The 18,471-nt window shown below is 36.5% G+C and overlaps 1 protein-coding gene across 41 annotated transcripts in view; it reads right to left on the bottom strand.

Moving 5' to 3' along the window:
• Positions 1-18,471, bottom strand: part of RIMS2 (regulating synaptic membrane exocytosis 2) — a 489,382-nt gene that overhangs the window by 271,820 nt on the left and 199,091 nt on the right. For all 41 annotated transcript variants that reach the window (XM_075023763.1, XM_075023771.1, XM_075023767.1 and 38 more), the window contains one exon: positions 2,092-3,017. In XM_075023763.1, the coding sequence (XP_074879864.1) occupies positions 2,092-3,017 (926 nt within the window). The remainder of the gene's footprint in view (positions 1-2,091; positions 3,018-18,471) is intronic.

Raw genomic sequence — 18,471 nt, 5'->3', positions numbered from 1 at the left:
GCAGCTGTGAAGTCTGGACCCAGGTGCTGAGACCCCCTCTTCCTGTTCATCCTAGAAGATCTCTCTTCCCCATGCCTAGCAGAAGCCAAATCTTCCGAAATCCACTCAAACAAATACTTTTCCAGAGCTTCCACTCCAGGGGTTAAAGAGTGGGCCAGAAGTATGAATGGGGCTGAGGTTACTGTCCGATAACGTGCCCAGGGTTGCTGAGGCTGGCACCAGCTGGCCCTGGCTCGGGTACAGGTGTTACTGCGGGGATGGCTGCCTGTTCCATGCATGGTCACTGCCCCCCAGCCCGTCAGCAAGGGCAGAAACAGGACCCTCCAGCTCAGGCAGCGTCAGAAGCAGTCAGATCTCTTCCCCAGTTCAAGCAGTTACTCTCTTTCTCTATGAAAAACCAAGGCTGTTCTCCACACTGGTTCCAGCCACAGGTCACCACTGGGCCATGTCATGAAAACTGCTTACAGTAATTCAGTCAAGATTAACAAAACATAAAACAGAGCACATTTTTCCTGGAAAATTTTGCAAGATTTTCATTCATTTATAAAACACATGCTCAATTTAGCTTCATTCACTACCTCAGAAATCAGCACAGAATTGATATTATCATTATTATTGAATACTGTTATCAATAATAATGTTTCCTTTGACAGCTAAAATACAAAATTATTTAAGTGAAAGCTATAATTTATGTCAGATTATTATGATAACAGAGAATCTAACATTGTATAGCATGTTTTAAACGTATATGTTTTGTACATTATGTGTACAAAAAATATATTGTTTGTATATTATTCTGTATCCTATGTTTCTTATGCTGAATTTTATTAAATAAACACTTTGTTACTACTTCTCATATATCGATTGGGTCTATTTTCCTCAAGGTTGCTACTAAGAACAAAATTGTGAACACCCTGAAGTTCATAGAAGTTTTTCTACTCATCAGGAAGACTAAGGGAGTCAAGGTTTCATCACAGTTGTTTCGTGTAAGTGCATGTAACCATCTACTTTGACCTGGGTGAGATTTCCTTCCATTCTACACTATCTTGCTCCTTATTTATCAGACCATGGTTGCTACTATTGACATGTGAAAATTCAGAGTTACTTCACTAACTGTAATTAATTACTTGCTTCAGAACAAATTTGATAGCAATATTAATAACAAAGAGTAGCAAATTTTCTAATTCCAATCCACAACAGCAGATGACCATTCACAAGAATTAGTAAAGGTGCACTAGCATAGGAATAGTAACTGAAAACAGGTTATAACTATTGTGCTTTAGACCAACAACATACAAGAAGGTAAGCAAACTAATATTATTCATTTGATTCAGTTTAAACTGATGGTCCCCAATGCTTTCATATTTAAGACATACATTATCTTTGGATAGGTTGGGAATAATTTCAATTAATCTTAGCTTTTCTTGCTGACAGTGGAGTGACTCCAACACCATGAATCCTAAAAGGCACTAAAACTGAAAAGCACCATAGCCCCACAGCAAAAAGAAACCTCTGTTGGTATAAACCACATCAGTCATTTTAAATTTGTTTAAAAACTTGAATGGGTTAACTTTATATACACAGGTTTTTTTGCAGATCAGATGCTTTTTAACCCACAGCAGACAGCATGAAACTGGCATAAGCTCTGTATCATGCGCTTTAGTGAAATTTAGAGAAATGTGGTCATGCACCCACACTTGATTCAGAACAAATATGCACTCATTGTGATCCAGGAGTACGCAAATCTGGTATCAATGGACATGAAACCATTGCCTTATATGACAGTCCAGCTTTAGATACTCTGCAGATTTAATTAACAGGTTTTTCAATAGGCATGTTTTTTCCCTTAATGTATTCAAATACTTCTAGTAGGTGTGACGTTCTTTTCCATGTAAATCTTTAAATTTAGATTTAAGTAAATGAAACACAAAATGAGAAAAAAACAACTTCCATCACAACAAACTTAAGTCACCTGGGAAGGGCTGTAGATATGTGGTTGCAATCAATTCTAACAGGTAAAATAAACATATAATTGAATGGAAACTAAACCACATCTATATATTGAAACAGTCAAAAAATTAGAAATCTTACCTTTTTCACTAACACTTTCACTTTCAATCTCTACATCATCACAACTCGTATACTCTGGAGTGGATGCCAGTTCTTCTTCTGAGCTACTTAATGAAACCTGGCGCATTTTACCTCCCTTTTTTGTTTTATGGGGCTTTGGTGGTGGAGGTCTGACTGATTCAGACTGGTCTGAGCTGAGTGAATCATTCCGTAACATGGTCTCCATCTTTTCACGTTTTGTTTTCCGTACGGCAGAATTGGGATCCAAATGGTGTTGTTTCCTTAATGAATCAGAGCGCCTCATGTCTGGTCTTTCCAGAGGAATTGGACTCCTCCTAGGTGTAGGAGGGCTATGATTTGTGGTCCTCTGACGATTGGGACTTGGTCCCTGAGCCTCTCGAGTTCTTTCCATAGAGTATGAACGCTGATTTTCCATGGCAGCCCTGCGCTCAGACACTGATCTTTGTCTTGACGGTCGTTCCATCCTCAGCATAGACATCCGAGAATCTTCCAACTCAGTATTTGCCAATGAGACATCACTATGTCTCCGTTCATGACGTGCTCGGGACACTTCGGCATGGATACGCATTTGTTCCTCATACGGTTGTGGCTTGACTGGATAACGAGCCAAATTAGGATCACTTCGGTACCGTGCCTGGTATTCCTCTTCCCTCCGCTGCCTTTCATATTCTTCCCTGTGTTGTGCATCTTCCTCTTCTACCGGATACTCCTTGGAACGCCTGCGACTCCTTCTGTTGGAATCTCTATAATCACCCAGTTCAGGTTCTTCATATAACTGAGGCCCACGCTGCGACCGTCTATCTGAATAATCTGATGGTGACCTGGGCATCGCACTGTCTGATGTAGCATACTGTGAATATTCGTCTCTCTCGTCCCTTTGGTCGTACCTTCTGTTCTGTTCTCTTGATATTGATGGGCTTCTTTTCCTAAATAATCATGAGAAGAAAGAAGAAAGAGAATTCTGTCAATATTTCTTGCAGCACAAATATACAGTTAATTCTAATTAAATGATAGAATGATCAGCTGATGGAAAAAAAATCCGTTTATTGCATTTCTTTGTGAATGTGCTCACACATTTTCTGTACTAAATTAAAGAAAGCATGTCATGCTACAAATCTGCTTATGGTGCACAGTTTAAATCAAAAACAGGTTTAAAGGAAAAATGCTAATAAGAATTATAAAATATAGAATACAACTACTTGTGCTACTTTGTAGTCGTAACTGCTTTACAAGTACCAAAATTTTATAATCCTTTGTAATCATTTTACAGCGATATAACTTGACCATATACTTCCATTACAGAGGGTTTTATAACCCACCATAGAAATTAAGGCTAGATGGATCATTCAGTTAGTTTGATCTTTTAGCAGCCATTATTGCTTAAAAATATACATTTCAGTTCCCACAAAACTATAATGTGTGCCAAAGGCATAAAACAGGACAGACAAAGATCCAATGGCAGCACTTGTCTAAATCAGATGAACTCAGAAAACAAAACATTTTTTGTGTTGCCTAAGAAGGGAAAGAGCTTCAAAGTCCTGCCTGACTTGACAAAAAAATCCTTACCATTCCTATAGGGATGGTGATAGTATTAGTCCAAGCATTTGAGCAAGACGCACCAGCCAGATACGAGAATGGTGTTCCTGTACCACTTTGACTCTCTGTCATAGAAGATATCTAGCCACAGACAACTTCTGAGGCTTCAGAGGAAGGTGAAAAAAGAATTATCAGCAGATATTCCTTCCTGACACTAATAAATGATTCACTGAAGCATGTGATTTTATTATAGGCAATATTTTAATAGAGGATGTGTCTGGAATATATTAGGAATGTTATATGTTCTGTTTGTTTGCTACAACATTGTTTGCTACTTGATTAGCAGGGATCAATTAAATAGGGAGTAGTGATTCATAGGGAAAAACCAAACTGGAGTTTCAGATCCTGCCTTTATCAATCCTAATAGGGTAATGAGCATTTAAAATGCTACTCTCAGACATGTCCAGATTCGTACTTAGTTTTTCAGCCCAGATGGATCTGAAGGAGTTACCTGAAGGAAACTGGAGCAAAGGTCCCAGATGTGGATAAAAGAGATCGAGAAGTGGGCCTTCTCTGGGATAAGATAGATCACCTCAAGCTTTAAGTAATAAAAATATGTATGTGAACCTATTTTTGTGTTACCAGTCCTTTCCGCTTATATTTAGTTCTATCTTTATAATTAAGATCCCTTTGAAAATGTTTTCTACCCTTACAAATAGCCACTGATCCTGAAGGGCAGCCTTGCAGGCAGCAACCAGAAGATCCTGCCTAGTGTCAGGAAGGATGGGAAAAAGGAGAGGAAAGACACAACCCTGTTGTTGCCACAGTTGTCCCAGAAGGGATAAGGAAAGGCTTCAACTTAGTGAAGGGAAGAAGGAAAAAGAGGCTCTCCTTGGTGCCCAGGAAAGTAGAAAGGGCTCTGCCTAGTTAGTAGGCGGGAAAATGCCCTTCTCAAAGCCAGAAAGGAAATGTGGTCTCAGCTCAGCAAGGGAAAACCAAAGCTGTCTGAGCAGAGCGTGCATATTGGTGTGACAGGCAAATTGCATCCTGTCTTAGGTACCACACAGGGTCATCAAACTGTGCTTGAAAGATTTGGACCCAGTCTTGCCTTGTAAATATTAAAGTATTTTAGCCTTACAAAGGCATCTGCAAATGAGGAAACTAACTCAATCTTGCAAAAATGCAATTCTTCCTGTGAAGCATGACAAGTAATATAAGCATCATTTGGATGCCTATTTGCTTATGGTGAAGCTAAGATGTCCTATCTGTCTCATTAAAGTGTCATGCTAGTACCAGCACAAATCATAACCTCTGTAAGTTTAACAAAAACTCTATGGATTCTGCTAGTGGGGACTCAAGTTGAGTCTTTCTAATGTGACGTGAACAGAGTTTCACAAGTCTAAAACCAGAATGGCCAAGGGGAACAGACAGTTAGGACAACACAACTACCAGAACCCAGACAGTTTGCAAAGACATAGAAGTTTTCATTAAGACAACAGAGATTAGATGTGGAAACTGACTTTAAGGAAAATAAATATTTTTCATTTAAATACTTCAGCTGATGAGAAATATGCCACATGCAAAATAAGTTGTTCCAATAGCAAATTACCTCATTGCTGAAAATTACTGCCATGCCTATAAAAAAATGTGCCTAATTTCCTCTCCCCAATTCTGTCCCCTATATAGGCAACATCTTTTATCTTTATGCAAATCCAGTTGGAATAAATTGCACTCAACAGATATGGTATTCATCCATGTTGATCTCATTGCAAAATTGAGACAAATACGTGTGCACGTGGAATGTACACATACTCTACTGTTAATACTCATACTGTGTATACTCAGTCTATATTACATATGGATCAAGTTGTATTCACAGCCACAGATCTTAGCATAGATTTGATCCTCCAAGACATCAAAGCACTCCAGTGAGTATGGTTTTATAGGGTCAACTCCATCATGAACCGTGTAACACACAAAACCATACAGAATCTAGTTTGACAAATCTCACATGTGCCTTGGAGCAGACTCAGTGTACACATTCTTCAGGATTAAACATCTACATGCATGTATCTATAGTAATATAAACAACAGAATAGTAAGAATTGTTTTAGCTACATATAGGAGATTATATATATACACACACACACACGTGCGACTCTATATCACAGTGTCCTCATATGGATGCAAAGAATAGTGGACAAATCTCTTCTGGAAACATTGCTCCTACAAAGTCATGGAGGAAGAGGCTGAGGGGATAAAAAAAGATGGAATTTCTGTATGAGTAAAAATACTTATTGTAGACCTTTTGCTGAGGCAAATGTACTTCTATCAAGAAAACACATCGTCTGAGAAACTGGCACAAGATTTACTAAAAAATCCACCTTTTTTTCTAGCATGAACTATGTTAATGAGAGGAGGATGTGCCAATGTAGCATTATATTTTTATACCTCTTACACAAACATTTTCTAACTTTGTCTGTTACATTTACCACAAGCAGTCATTGCCTTTCCTCCATTTTGTTGCTAATAAATGAATATAGGACATGTCACCATCTATGGCTGACAGTAAAATAACGATCAGCTGGGTCCTGAATCTATTCCAATCTTTCAAGAAGAAAAAAGCTTTACACAGGTGCCCTGCTTGTGGCAAGTACTAGGCCACATGCAAGAATAACGACCTTCCTGAAAAAGCAACCTTTTTCTTCAGAGGAAGCAGCCTGATAGATAAAAGTAACCAATTTAATTCCTGGCCTATGTTGATTGGCACTATCGAACTCCCTTTCTAATTAATTTCATCCCTGCTGAAGGGATCTAGCTTCACTACCAGGATCAAATGCCAGAAGTTGTAATCCTATCCATCAGAAATAAATTAACTGTACCTGTACACCTGATCGGCCAGAAACCTTGCTGGCAGGAGAGGACTCATCCTGCCTAGCAGTCACCATACCATTTAGCATTCAAGCCTGTCATTCTCTTTACTGGTCATCACAACACAATTAGCCCTCTTTTACCATCAGTCACTTTTTTTCATTTTAAAAATACCTGCTACAAACACAGTTGCACAACGTGTGCCGTACATTTTAAACCAGTGTCACTAAATCGTGGTAAGAGGAACAGTACTCATGAAAACTTATGGCCAGTCATTACTATTAAAAATCTGCTGTTATTTTTAGATCACAAGCTAGTTCTTACCTTCGTGAGCCTTTGTCTAATATATTTCTCACCATTAACTACCTTAAAGATACCTTACTAAAAGCCTTTCCTCATGTACCTCCAGCTACATACACCATGGAAAATGACTAGTCCTGCCTTTCCAGGACTTTCCTGGAATACTAAAAGTTAAGAGAACTTTAAATGTGTGTCAACAGCTGTGACGTGCCCTCCAGCTGCCAGCTCAACTAAGTACTATATATCTCCTCAGAACAAATACCACCTTTTCTGAAAAGGTTACCACACCACTGAAAAATCCTCCAGGCCATTGCGATTACTGCTTTTTTGAAACAGTAATAAAATAAAATCTTTATTATGGTTAGAAAACTCTAGAACCTGCACAAATCACTTCATCAGGCACATTCTATAAATATTATTTTTTCGGATATAGAAACTGAAACTTATTTTCTATTATTATAACTGTATATTTATTTTTTAATTGTAATTTATCGATACATGACATTTTGTCTTTTAACACACATCTCTTAACCTTACACTGATGGAAACATTATTTGCAATGCACTACAGATATCACTGGTACTATGAAAAAGCAAATAGCTTGACTGTAACCTGACCTCCTGCTCATAAAGTTAAATTATTCAACTCCCCCACACTACAACAGGAAGTAAGTATTTAAAAGATGGGATAGAAGAATATAAGACAGCTATTCTGCTTTGATGGCTCTGATTTCAGTAATGGAACTAAATACCTTGAAAGTCTTTGGCATTCATTTGTATTCTTCCTTGAAGAGAAAACACACTTCTGCTTTGATTTAGATTTTTAAAAAATTAACCAAAGCATTCTGAGGAAAAGGAAATTTTAAAAGGTAAGTTTCCATTGCATTTCAGAAGCCACAGATATTCAAAAACACTGTAACATGTAAAGTATTTATATCACAGTCAAAACTAGATCTCAGGTCTTCCTGGCTACTAATCTTGTTCTCAGACCAATAGAAGACACATCTGAAGTGGAGAAAACTTCCAAGAAATTACCATTCTAAAGATATGTTCAAACATATGGGTACCTGAATTAATCTATGTTTACTTGGAAATCTTTATAAATAAGAAGTTTTGGGTCAATTAAAAAATAGTAAGGGTTCAGTGGGCCTGAGCCATCATCAGCTATTTGAAAACAATATCGGTCACCTATTTGTAAGACCTAATTATAATTTACTTTCATATTTTGTTCTCTCTTTCCTGTAAATTAGAAAGAAATAAAAAATGACTGAAAAATTAAAACTGAAAATATTTTTCCTACACATATTGTAATTTTGCTTCACTGTTTTCAAAATGTGATCCTTACAGTACATGAAAGAATAATTTGGAGTAGGTAAAAATTCACATTTCCCACTGGAACTCTGTCACAAAAGCCATGCAGGAGAAAGGGCTTCTTGTTGGAGACCTCGTCAAATACACTGAGCACAGCTTTGTCTCTCCTTTACTATATGGCTCCTTTCAGGAAAACAGCATTTGTTGGTTCCTGAGTGATGATATAAGAATAGTTCTACTATCCTAAACTTTTACACTTCTATGTGTTGTATTCAACAGACAGTCAGGCACTTGTTTTAAAACAGTGACAGGGAGCAGATAAAACACCATCATGACACTTTGCAAAAAAGTTCCTAGGCTGCAAGAAGGTGAGCTAAACACACTCCGGACCTTGCAACCAAAACTCCCATGAGTGCAATGAACGCAGAAAACTTGCTATGCAAAATTAAGATCTGACTGCCTTTCTCAGGGAGGGTCCTACTCTCACTGTTAGGTACTCTTATGAAAGCATTTCCACAGACTTCCTTTGCCATACTGAAGAATCTGCAAAATGTTTACCTATTTTGGGAAGTGTTTTTAAGAAACTAGCTGGTATTGATTTAACTCCTTTTCTCATTCTCTGCTTATAACCTTTGCTTTTGCTGAGTCACATTGTGCATGAGAAATCATTTTGCACACTCTCCAAAGCAGCTATGGCTCCAGCTTATTGAAAAAAATAGCTTTTTCTGACTTCTAAGCAGTTCCAGTTTCTACTAAGTTCTCTTTTTGCAGTTCTTCTACGCTGTCTAATTTTATATTAGATGAATCTTCTGATCTGTCTGTTCCCCTCTCCTTGGTTTCTCACCCTCCCACCCCCAAAAAAAGAATGAACATAAGTAACCAATGCACGATTTGCAAGCTAATTTGTTTAACAGCCTACTCTGATAAAAAGAAAAGGTATTTCTCACATTTCTTGACCAATATAGTTTTAAAAAGACTGCCCTGGAGTACATCTAACACTCAGATATCCAAGCAATTCACTAAGTAAAGTTCATCTGACACATTATTTCATTTCTCATCTCAGCCATGCCTTACAAATTTTGTTTTACAGCAACCATATTTTGAACCATTAAAATACCTTCCTGCTAAATATCTCCAAACAATAATGAATTAAGTTTACAATGGTGATTATAAAATTTACTGAGGCATGAAAGCGATACTGCAGATGTTGATCTCTATTAGATTTTAACTGAAAATACAAATTCACTGAATGCAGGCTGGTATCAACGGAATGAAAGGAATCTGTAGTAACAAAACATTAACGTAATTAAATTCACCACTGATAACAACTTTGCTTTGAACTTGACATGACTGCACAGACATATAAACCAATACAATTACTTCAGAATCACATCTTTGCTATACAAGCAATTCAGCAAAAATTCAGCACTGCAGCTTTCAAGGGCTAATTTCAATTTGTATGGGGAAAAGGGTCAAAACATGGAAAAAATGAGGAACTGCTTAACAAAACTACTGATTTTAAATATTCCTTGCTAATCTACAAATATTTAGGTAATAAGTTCATTTCACAGTTTTTTATTATATCAGAAACATCACAGATAGGAATATGGGACCACCAATAGAAAATGGCTTTGCTATCCTTTATTTTGACTGAGGTTTCGGTAGCTCTTATATCATATCATTTGATTTTAGAGAACTGCAAAGAGAGAAATAACTGTATTTTAATCTTACTGTTCATTCAGCTACATTGATGAATGCTTACCTTTTACAAATAGGTTAAACATCCTGAGAGTTTTCTCTATTTCTACTTTTGAACATTTTGAAAATGAATATTTTGCTAATTATTTCCACTTAATATATAAACAAGTAATATCTCACCTACTTTTTCAGTAAAATCTCTTGTTAAAAAAGCTAATCATAAAAACAATGCTAAATGGATTAAATTGCTTTCAAGAATAATTGGTCAGAATGTGCATTCTAGTTACCTGTCTCAGCACTGACACCATAGAAATCATTTGCAGAAGGGTGGAATCAATTAACAGCTGCCATACAGCAGGTCTCAAATGAGTTTAAAACCCAGGGTGTTAGAAGAATAGTAGGTCACGGAAACATTAAAACATAAAATGAGTTAATACGATACTGAACTGTTACTGAAAAAGACTTCAAATAATATAAAATACAAGAAAATTCTGAAATTCTGCATATACTATTTTTATGAAAAGAAATCCAACTTTTTGAGAAATATTTTTGTCACAGAAAATATAATACAATTTCAAATACTAATTTAAAGAAAAGTACAAGACTTTGTTAAAGATACTATGCTCATATATCTGAAGCACAATAAAAAGTTTTTCAGTACTTCCATGGAGCTTTTTTTGCTAAAAGTAAAAAATATCTTCCTAATCATCCCCAAAAAGAACAAAAAATGCTGAGCGTTACACATCGTTTTCACACAACACATTCAGCATCTTTCTTCCCTGCTTTACCTTTTGATCAGCCACAGCACTTCTGGGAAGTAGGAAGCCTCGGGTTCATGAGAATACATCAATTTCTGTTCTGGCTAGGTCTTTCATTTAATCCTCTAGGTTCAGTGAAATCATATGAACAGTCTCTTAATTTTGAGACACAATTTTTTGGATATATTTTACAATCCTTTCCTTCCCCAAAACACAGTTACAAAATATAAGGCATCTAGGAAAAAAAAAAAAAAGTCTAGGATATGAAAAAACAGCAATTCAAGTCAGAGAGCTGACCCAATGGGAAGCTATTGAGAGCATGAGAGGAGTGTTATGGTTTAATGCTGTTACCATGTGCTGTATATAGCTGGAGGTCAAGTAAGAATTTACCCTATAAGGAGGATTATGGTACTTAGCTGATTAGTGCCTTGCTACAGTACTATTGCCTACAAATGTACATGCTGGTCAAGGCATTTAATTTAAACTATTTTTAAAATTGTGCAGCTCCAGTATTTCATGTTTTGTGTTACTAGGTTCAGCATCTTCCTTGTGTTCTAGGTCTCAAATGAAATTATATAATATCTATTATTTTTAGTTTGCTACAAGTCAAATTTTGACTTAATTTTCAACTGTTAGGTTAAAATAGCTGTAGCATCTACTTCAGTCAGACATACTGAACATACTTTAGAAATGAAAATACTTTTTTTACATACCATTTAAAAAAAAAACCACAGTGAAAATCAATGGACTAATTATTCCTAGCAACAGTCATCAGAACTCACTTTCAGAATACAGTGAGAATGTGAAAATAATAGAAAGTGAATGTGCAGACAGTGTCATTTGCATTAAATAATTATAAACACATTTTTCCACAATTTCACAAGCAAGGCATCTTCTATCTATGCAAACTAGCTTACAAATAAATTATATTTAATATAAAGTACCATACCCCAGCTAAAATTGACGGTAATGAATTTAAACCATGATAAAGTGGCATGACATGGGAAAAATACAGACTTAGCAGCAACCTAGATTTTCTCCACCTCAATAATAGTGAGTTCATACTCCTAGAAAAGGCATTCTGACACCAAAGTTTTTTCCCTCAGTCATCACAGAGAATATATCATAACACACTTCGTCTATGCATCATTACACCCAATTTTGATTCTAATCTTTTTAAGGTATTTCAGTTTCTTACCACAGGGACTGTTCAGCAGACGCTTTTCCCAGCAGTTGAAAGTATCCTGGTTTTTCAAAGGAAACCTTTAAGTCTGATGAAGAGGAGAATTCTCTTTCAAAGAAACACTCCATTTTACTAGGGTATTATCACTATTAAATAAAAAATATAGCTACTTTAATAATGATCAAACAGTAAGAAAATGTCAGCAATGTGGACAGTCATATGAGAATTGTGTTGCCTAATAACATCTCTGCAGGCTGTTTTGGATTGTTGAACTCCTAAACCTGTAACTTTACTAATGAATGTGAGTCAGCGTATCTTTTCTTTTTCTTCTCTTTTTATTCTATCCACAATTACAATAGATACGTGATATCATACAATGAACTTCAGTTTTAAAATATCTCTGTGGTTCATATTTCAGTCTGGAAGAGATGAAATAGGTCATACTGAGCTGTTTTGATGTCTCCACAAACGAGCAAGCAGAAAATAATCAGTATGAAATGTCCAGTTGCTTCAGTAATGTGAGGCAAAGGCTCATTATTAAATCCAGTGAATTAAATCAGTGGTGGCTCATCAATGAACGGTGGGCTGTGTGCAGTGGCTTCTCCGAGACAAAGCTGTCAGGCTAAACATGTTCACGCTAGGGAACATCAGCTGGACCACTATGAAATGACAGAGGTGTGTTCAATAACTCTTGGAAATTACCATGGTACATAAAACTTTAAATTTCCAATTCAGCTGTCATTCTCAACATGCTAGTGAGACAGTATTAAATGTGTGTGTTTTTAAAGCAGTACCTAACTCTATCCAACACAGATGCAGACCGTAAGTTTACAGAAAAATAATTTGTATTTCTGTAAAAAGCTATAGCACCTATATTACATATTGGTAGGACATGACTTTACAATGTTTTTCAAGCTGGAAGAACTTGCTCCACAGCAGTTTAAGTACTGGGCTCGCAATCCCCAGTCCTTGCATGAGCCCAAACATGTGCCCAAATGTGCAGGATGGAACAGTTACGGCTGCCTAGACAGACCTCCTTCAGTTTAGATCCCAGGGCTCAGACAGGAGGTAGGGATGTCCACCATGTCTGTGCTGCCTGGGTTTTCAGAGATGTTGTGTGAAAAACTTCCCACCATACTACCATGTAGTAACAACATCATGTGCATAACGACCACCTGGTTTCATGAAATACAGCAGATAGCAGGACCATCCTCAGATACCCAGTTCAGATCCCTGAATTAGGTATTTCTACCAGAGCTACTTTGCTTTTCTGCAGTGCTAAGACCAGCTCTGGATGTTGCCCCCTCTTAGTTTCTTCTTTTCTTCACCTCTGATCATCTCTTAGAGATGTCTGCACTAGAGCAAGCCTTCCATAAAAGAGGCTCAATACATAGCTTTCCAAAGAAGAAAACGTATTCCCGGATCTTTGTAAAAATCCATATGGAAGATCACTAGCTAGTCTAGAAAGTGTGTGGAAGTGAACACCTGGAAGTGAAAAGGGCAACCCTGGCTGCCTAGCAGCTTTTATGTGGAAAAGCAGCATCCAGTCAAGATGACAACAGTATAGAACATACGGAGGAAAATACCAACCTCTTCTAGCAGGAAGCAAACCAAGTCCTTGCAGAACTACTAGAAACACTATAGCCATGAAGAAAATTCACTGAAATATATAACTATGTTTCTTCCAAGAAAGTTGTGTGGGAATCAAAGGCGCTTTAAAAGGAAACAACTAAAATAAACCTAGTCTTGTAAACATAAACAAGCCCTTATATGTATTCTGCATTCTACTGCAATGAAGGTAGATTTAATTAGTCTTACTTAAAAAAAGAAAATAAGATGGTAGCTTTTTATATTCCACAGGAGAAATGAATGCTCATTTTGTAACTCCATGTGTATATAAACATCTCAACTAAGTCAAGCTTTACAGTTCCTGTCAACCAACATAACCTGCTTTACCCAAGAAGCTAGTTTTCAGTAGGTTTCTCCAAAGTCAAGATACGAATGATGAAATTCTAACTAAAATTCAGGGCTACATATTAGAAGATTTTGGACCTAACATTGGTCACTTCTTCAATAACAACAGCATTTCTAGAAGAGGTATGGGAACTAATAAACAGAAGGCCAGCCAAGACCAACTAGACTCAATTGGCAAATAGCTGAGAAACACTGAGAGGGAATTGTTCAAGTCGTACAGGTTCTCAGCACCTTTGATAACACATGATTATTATGAAAATTACAGAGTAATCTCAATACATTGAGATATTGACAATCTCAATACATAATTGAGATTACAGAGTAATCTCAATAACTCAGTCTTAAGTAGAATGTGAGCAATCAGCTAAGAAAACACAGTAAAGGAACAGGAAAAAAGTAATTAAGGAAAGTGATGACTTAAAACATTTTGTGAAGACACCCATGAAAGCTTTCAGAGATTAGTGATGACTTCATCACTCTCAGTACCGTTATTGTCAGATTGTTGGGATCAGTAGTATTTTTTAAGTTAACTTTTACTTTCATTGTTGAGCTAAACAACAAGAAATGTTAAATGCATGCTCACTGAAGCACTTTTCAAGCATGAGAACAACTGGATATCAGGCTGGGGAGCCAGGCTAACTTTGCAAGAAACTATAAAAGACATTCAAGATGTTTGAGTTGATGGAGCAGAAAATGAAGATCAAGTTTCTGTAATTTTACAGGAGAAAAACAATCAAAATGAATAGTTGGACAGATTTGACTTTTACAATTGGCAAAGAATATTTCATGGTATATAGCAATTTTGATGTGTATATCCAGGTGAACTAACACAAAAGTTACAAAATTAATAGATTAATATATAATAATGAGAGAAGGATAACCATGATCACATAAGTTCGATGTCCTTCCTCCACAGGGTGTTTTTTCCAGAAATTAGATTAATGCCAGATATAACTGAAACTTTGCTGAGAAGGAAGAAAAATCAAATTAAATTCTTTATATTTGTCCTTACTGTGGCACCAAGCTCATTTATCCTCATTGTTAGGGTGATATTTCCCAAAGCAATGGATTAGATTACTTGGGTTTATATGGAAGATATGCTATTAATAGCACAACCTAAAGAACTTTTACCTTTCCACTACCTGGACATTTACCTACAGCTGTAAGTCCTGTAGCAAGGTGAGAACCAATGGTAGTCAGTTGGAATTTTGTGTTTGATTTATAAATACATAGAAACTTGAGGTGGGGAGGAGGGGGGAGGGAGAGAGGGAAAGGAACTGGATAATGATAGCCATGTTGTTAGAAAATTCTTGCCACAGATATAAACACTTGAAACACAGATAAAATCTTGAGAGAATTACCACCATCAGAAAAAAATGGGTTTCTAAAAGCTAGTTTTGTGAAAAGTGGACAGAAAGATATTATTGTGCTAGATGTTATAGACATTTTTTCTTCAGCCCTTTCTTGCTTTTTTAAACTAGTTTAGAAATACCTTCAGTAATGCGTTAGAGACCATCTCTGAATGGAGAATTTATGTGCAGTTAGTGATCAATAGTGTAAAGGCTAAAAACTGACATTAATGGTACGAAAGCATTTTCTAGCTAGCATTTGCCCAATAGTCCCAAAATATTGAGCATATGAAGAAAAATTCCAGTTTAACAAAAATGTGAGATGGTATTAGATCAGTTTAACTGAAAGTAGAAACTTCACCTATGACTTCAAAAGGATATTCCATGTTATAAAAATACAATATTAAAGCATAAATTTATTTTTGAAAACAGGGACTTTATGACTTATTTTCTCTTTCTCAGTCATTTAAACTAACAGGGAAGCATTTTTTCTATGCTTTATGCTGTATTACTGCTTTACCTTGCTAATAGTTTATTCTGCACTAGGACTGCTCGTGCACCTTGGGACAACTCTGTTCCACTAAGCAGTTTAACCACATACAACAGTTAGACTGCACCAGCATTAATTTCAGCAGGATAGTTCCTGTAAGTGCAACAACCCTAGAGACTTTTAGAGACAAATGCCAGCCTAGGTTCACCTGCTCTGCTTTGACAGGCACTGCGGCTGCCCTATTCTATGCATACTTTTGCCACAGCTCTTCCTTAAAGCACTGGCTTAAGGGAATGTAGAGTGGAAATTTTTAATGCTACTGGAAGAGATACGAGAAAAAGAAGTCAAACTGCTAAAGTCATTAGGAATGACACACATTTCTGCAAGACAGCAAACTTAACATGGAAAATGTTCACAGCCAAGAGATCCATCATTTTGCCAGACATTCTGAAAACTCTTTGTCAAGAATCATCAAAGATACAGGCTCACAGGCAAAGGCTGGTCCAGCAAAATACTTGAGGACTTTGCAAGGCTGGCAAGGACTGGCAATTATGTAATTCAAATACAAAATTCTGCTTTCTCTCTTTCTCAATAAATTGCCTTAAGAGAACACTTATTGAATGAAAAGTCATTTTCAGGTCAGGTCAGCCTAACACTGGTAGGACCATGTTGTCTCACCACCTGCAAACACTACTTTTTTAGTTCAAAATTTTTCAGGTTTAAAAAAGAATCTTTCACTTATGCAGGAACCTGGCCTTGACATTTTGGTTCCAGATTATCAGGGATAATGGATCTATTCATCACATAAAATAAAGTGATTAAAGACTGTAATAGCAACAGTGAGATGATTGGCATTTTATGCAAATTATGTATAATCAGAGGGACTAACACAGGAGCCTATAAATACTGCAAGAACCTGGACTTGGAACTTGCTCAGGACTACTCTGCTATTATCTAAAAAATACAGCTTGTGTCTGCAAGCAAACACAGAGATATGCATTTCAATGAAGTGGACTAAAATGCTTTCATTAATTGTTTTATTTGGAAGTTTTATGTCTTGCAATCAGTATTGACCACTAGTTGATACGATAGGCAAAGAAGCTCATGAAGGAATGAAGAATACGATAAATTTTAAATCTAAGGAAGTTGTACTCAAAAAGATAATCAAATTTTGCTTAATAACAATTTGACAAAAAGATAAAGCTGCAAATCAACATTACAGCTTTACAAATACTGCCTACAGAAATCAAGCAACAAAAAAAAATCAGTGCTAGGAAAGATGGACACAAAATAAAACATAATTCAGGAAATTTCTAATCTAAGTTTCTGTCATGACTTTAGATTCTCTATAATAGCAATGCTTGTGGGAAACAAGAAGGGAGTGTTGTATATTGCTTCTGTACACTGTACAGGACTTGCTGGGTGTAAGTACGGGCTAAGTACCCGTGCAGGAGCAAACTGTGATATTCTGGTTTATTTACTTGCCTAGACATATGCCCAGAAATATTCCTGGTTTCAAGATGTTTCTTATCATTGCCACTCCCAGATTTTCAAATTTTGTTAGTTTATTCATAAACTTTGTCTTCTGGCTTCCTATGATTAGGAGTTATTTGCCCCTTATTATTCCTTCTTAGAACAGATATTGCCACAAGGATTCTTCTAGTCTGGAATAGGACAGCATTTCTTGCCTACAATGTTTAATACCTCCTTGTCTATGAACTCAAAGGAAAGGAGAGGGTTAGCTGAGAAACATATGTCCTAATCATCCTTAGACTAGCAACATGACAATAATAATTTATCCCTCACCTTTAAAAAAAACCCAAAACATGCACTTTTGCACTCCAAAAAACATCTGTGGAAGGCCAAGTTTGAGAATTCAAGATCATTAGGGCCTTATCATATATACTCACAAACTCTTTTAATTTTCAGTACATCTTCTTAATAAAGTTTAACAAGTAGGAGTGCAAGTCTCTATGCTTCATTGTTTATGGCAAGCTTGAAGGTGCTTGAAAATGTCTCTGGGATGATTGTCTCATAAAAAAAAGGGAATGACTGCATGAGTAAGTTTAGGGCCAGTACATCAGTGGCAGGTGTCCCTATAAAAATACTCCTATGAACAGCCTTTGGAAGTGAAGAATCACAAGTGATTTTGACAGGGACATGTGAAACATAGTTTTATCACCTGATTCAGTGACCAAGCTCAAGCACCAGCATAAGAAGAGGGGGTTTTTTAATGTATATTACTTCCAAAGATCAAAAGAAAATTAGTCCTCTGGACTTCTGTCTTAAGCTAGCTGACTATTAAAGGAAGCTTCAACACAGACATGATTTCCTTTCCTGATTCTAACTGCTGTCTAACAATACTTATGCTAGTGTTTCATGTAGTACAGCAAAACATAAATACTCCAAACATTCTAGTACATGGGTTCATTCATTCTGGTGCGCAAAACCCAAACATAGCTTTGTTCCAGTAACACAACCTGCACACCAGTTTTATTGCAAAAACTGTTTTCTGCATATGCATTTTTTTAAACTTTCCAGCTCTTTACATGTTCCACAGTTGACTGGCATATTGAGGCCCATAATACAAGATGGCAAAAGAGCAAATAAAAAGCAATACACCTTATATAGATATGCATTTCATTTTTCAGTTACTCTTCCTGAATCCACACATGTTCCTATTCTTTGCCATCAAAAGTATCTTGTGACCATGGCAAAATTGCAACCTTATCAACACCAGGATTGCGGGACCTATATATTCCTATACTACCTTTTAACAAGAGGCATTTAGCTTTCAGGTACAGTGCCGTGATTGTGTCCAACTGCAAATCAGATCTCTTCTGTGAGAGAATCTGTTTGCATCAGGCTTTCCAATAAAACATATTTTTGAAGTATTTATCTTCAGAACCTT

This window comes from Buteo buteo, chromosome 3 (genome assembly GCF_964188355.1).
Source record: "Buteo buteo chromosome 3, bButBut1.hap1.1, whole genome shotgun sequence".
NCBI classification, from domain to species: Eukaryota; Metazoa; Chordata; class Aves; order Accipitriformes; family Accipitridae; genus Buteo; species Buteo buteo.
The sequence above is the reverse complement of the archived record's forward strand: the minus strand, read 5'-3'. Positions and strand labels throughout refer to the sequence as shown.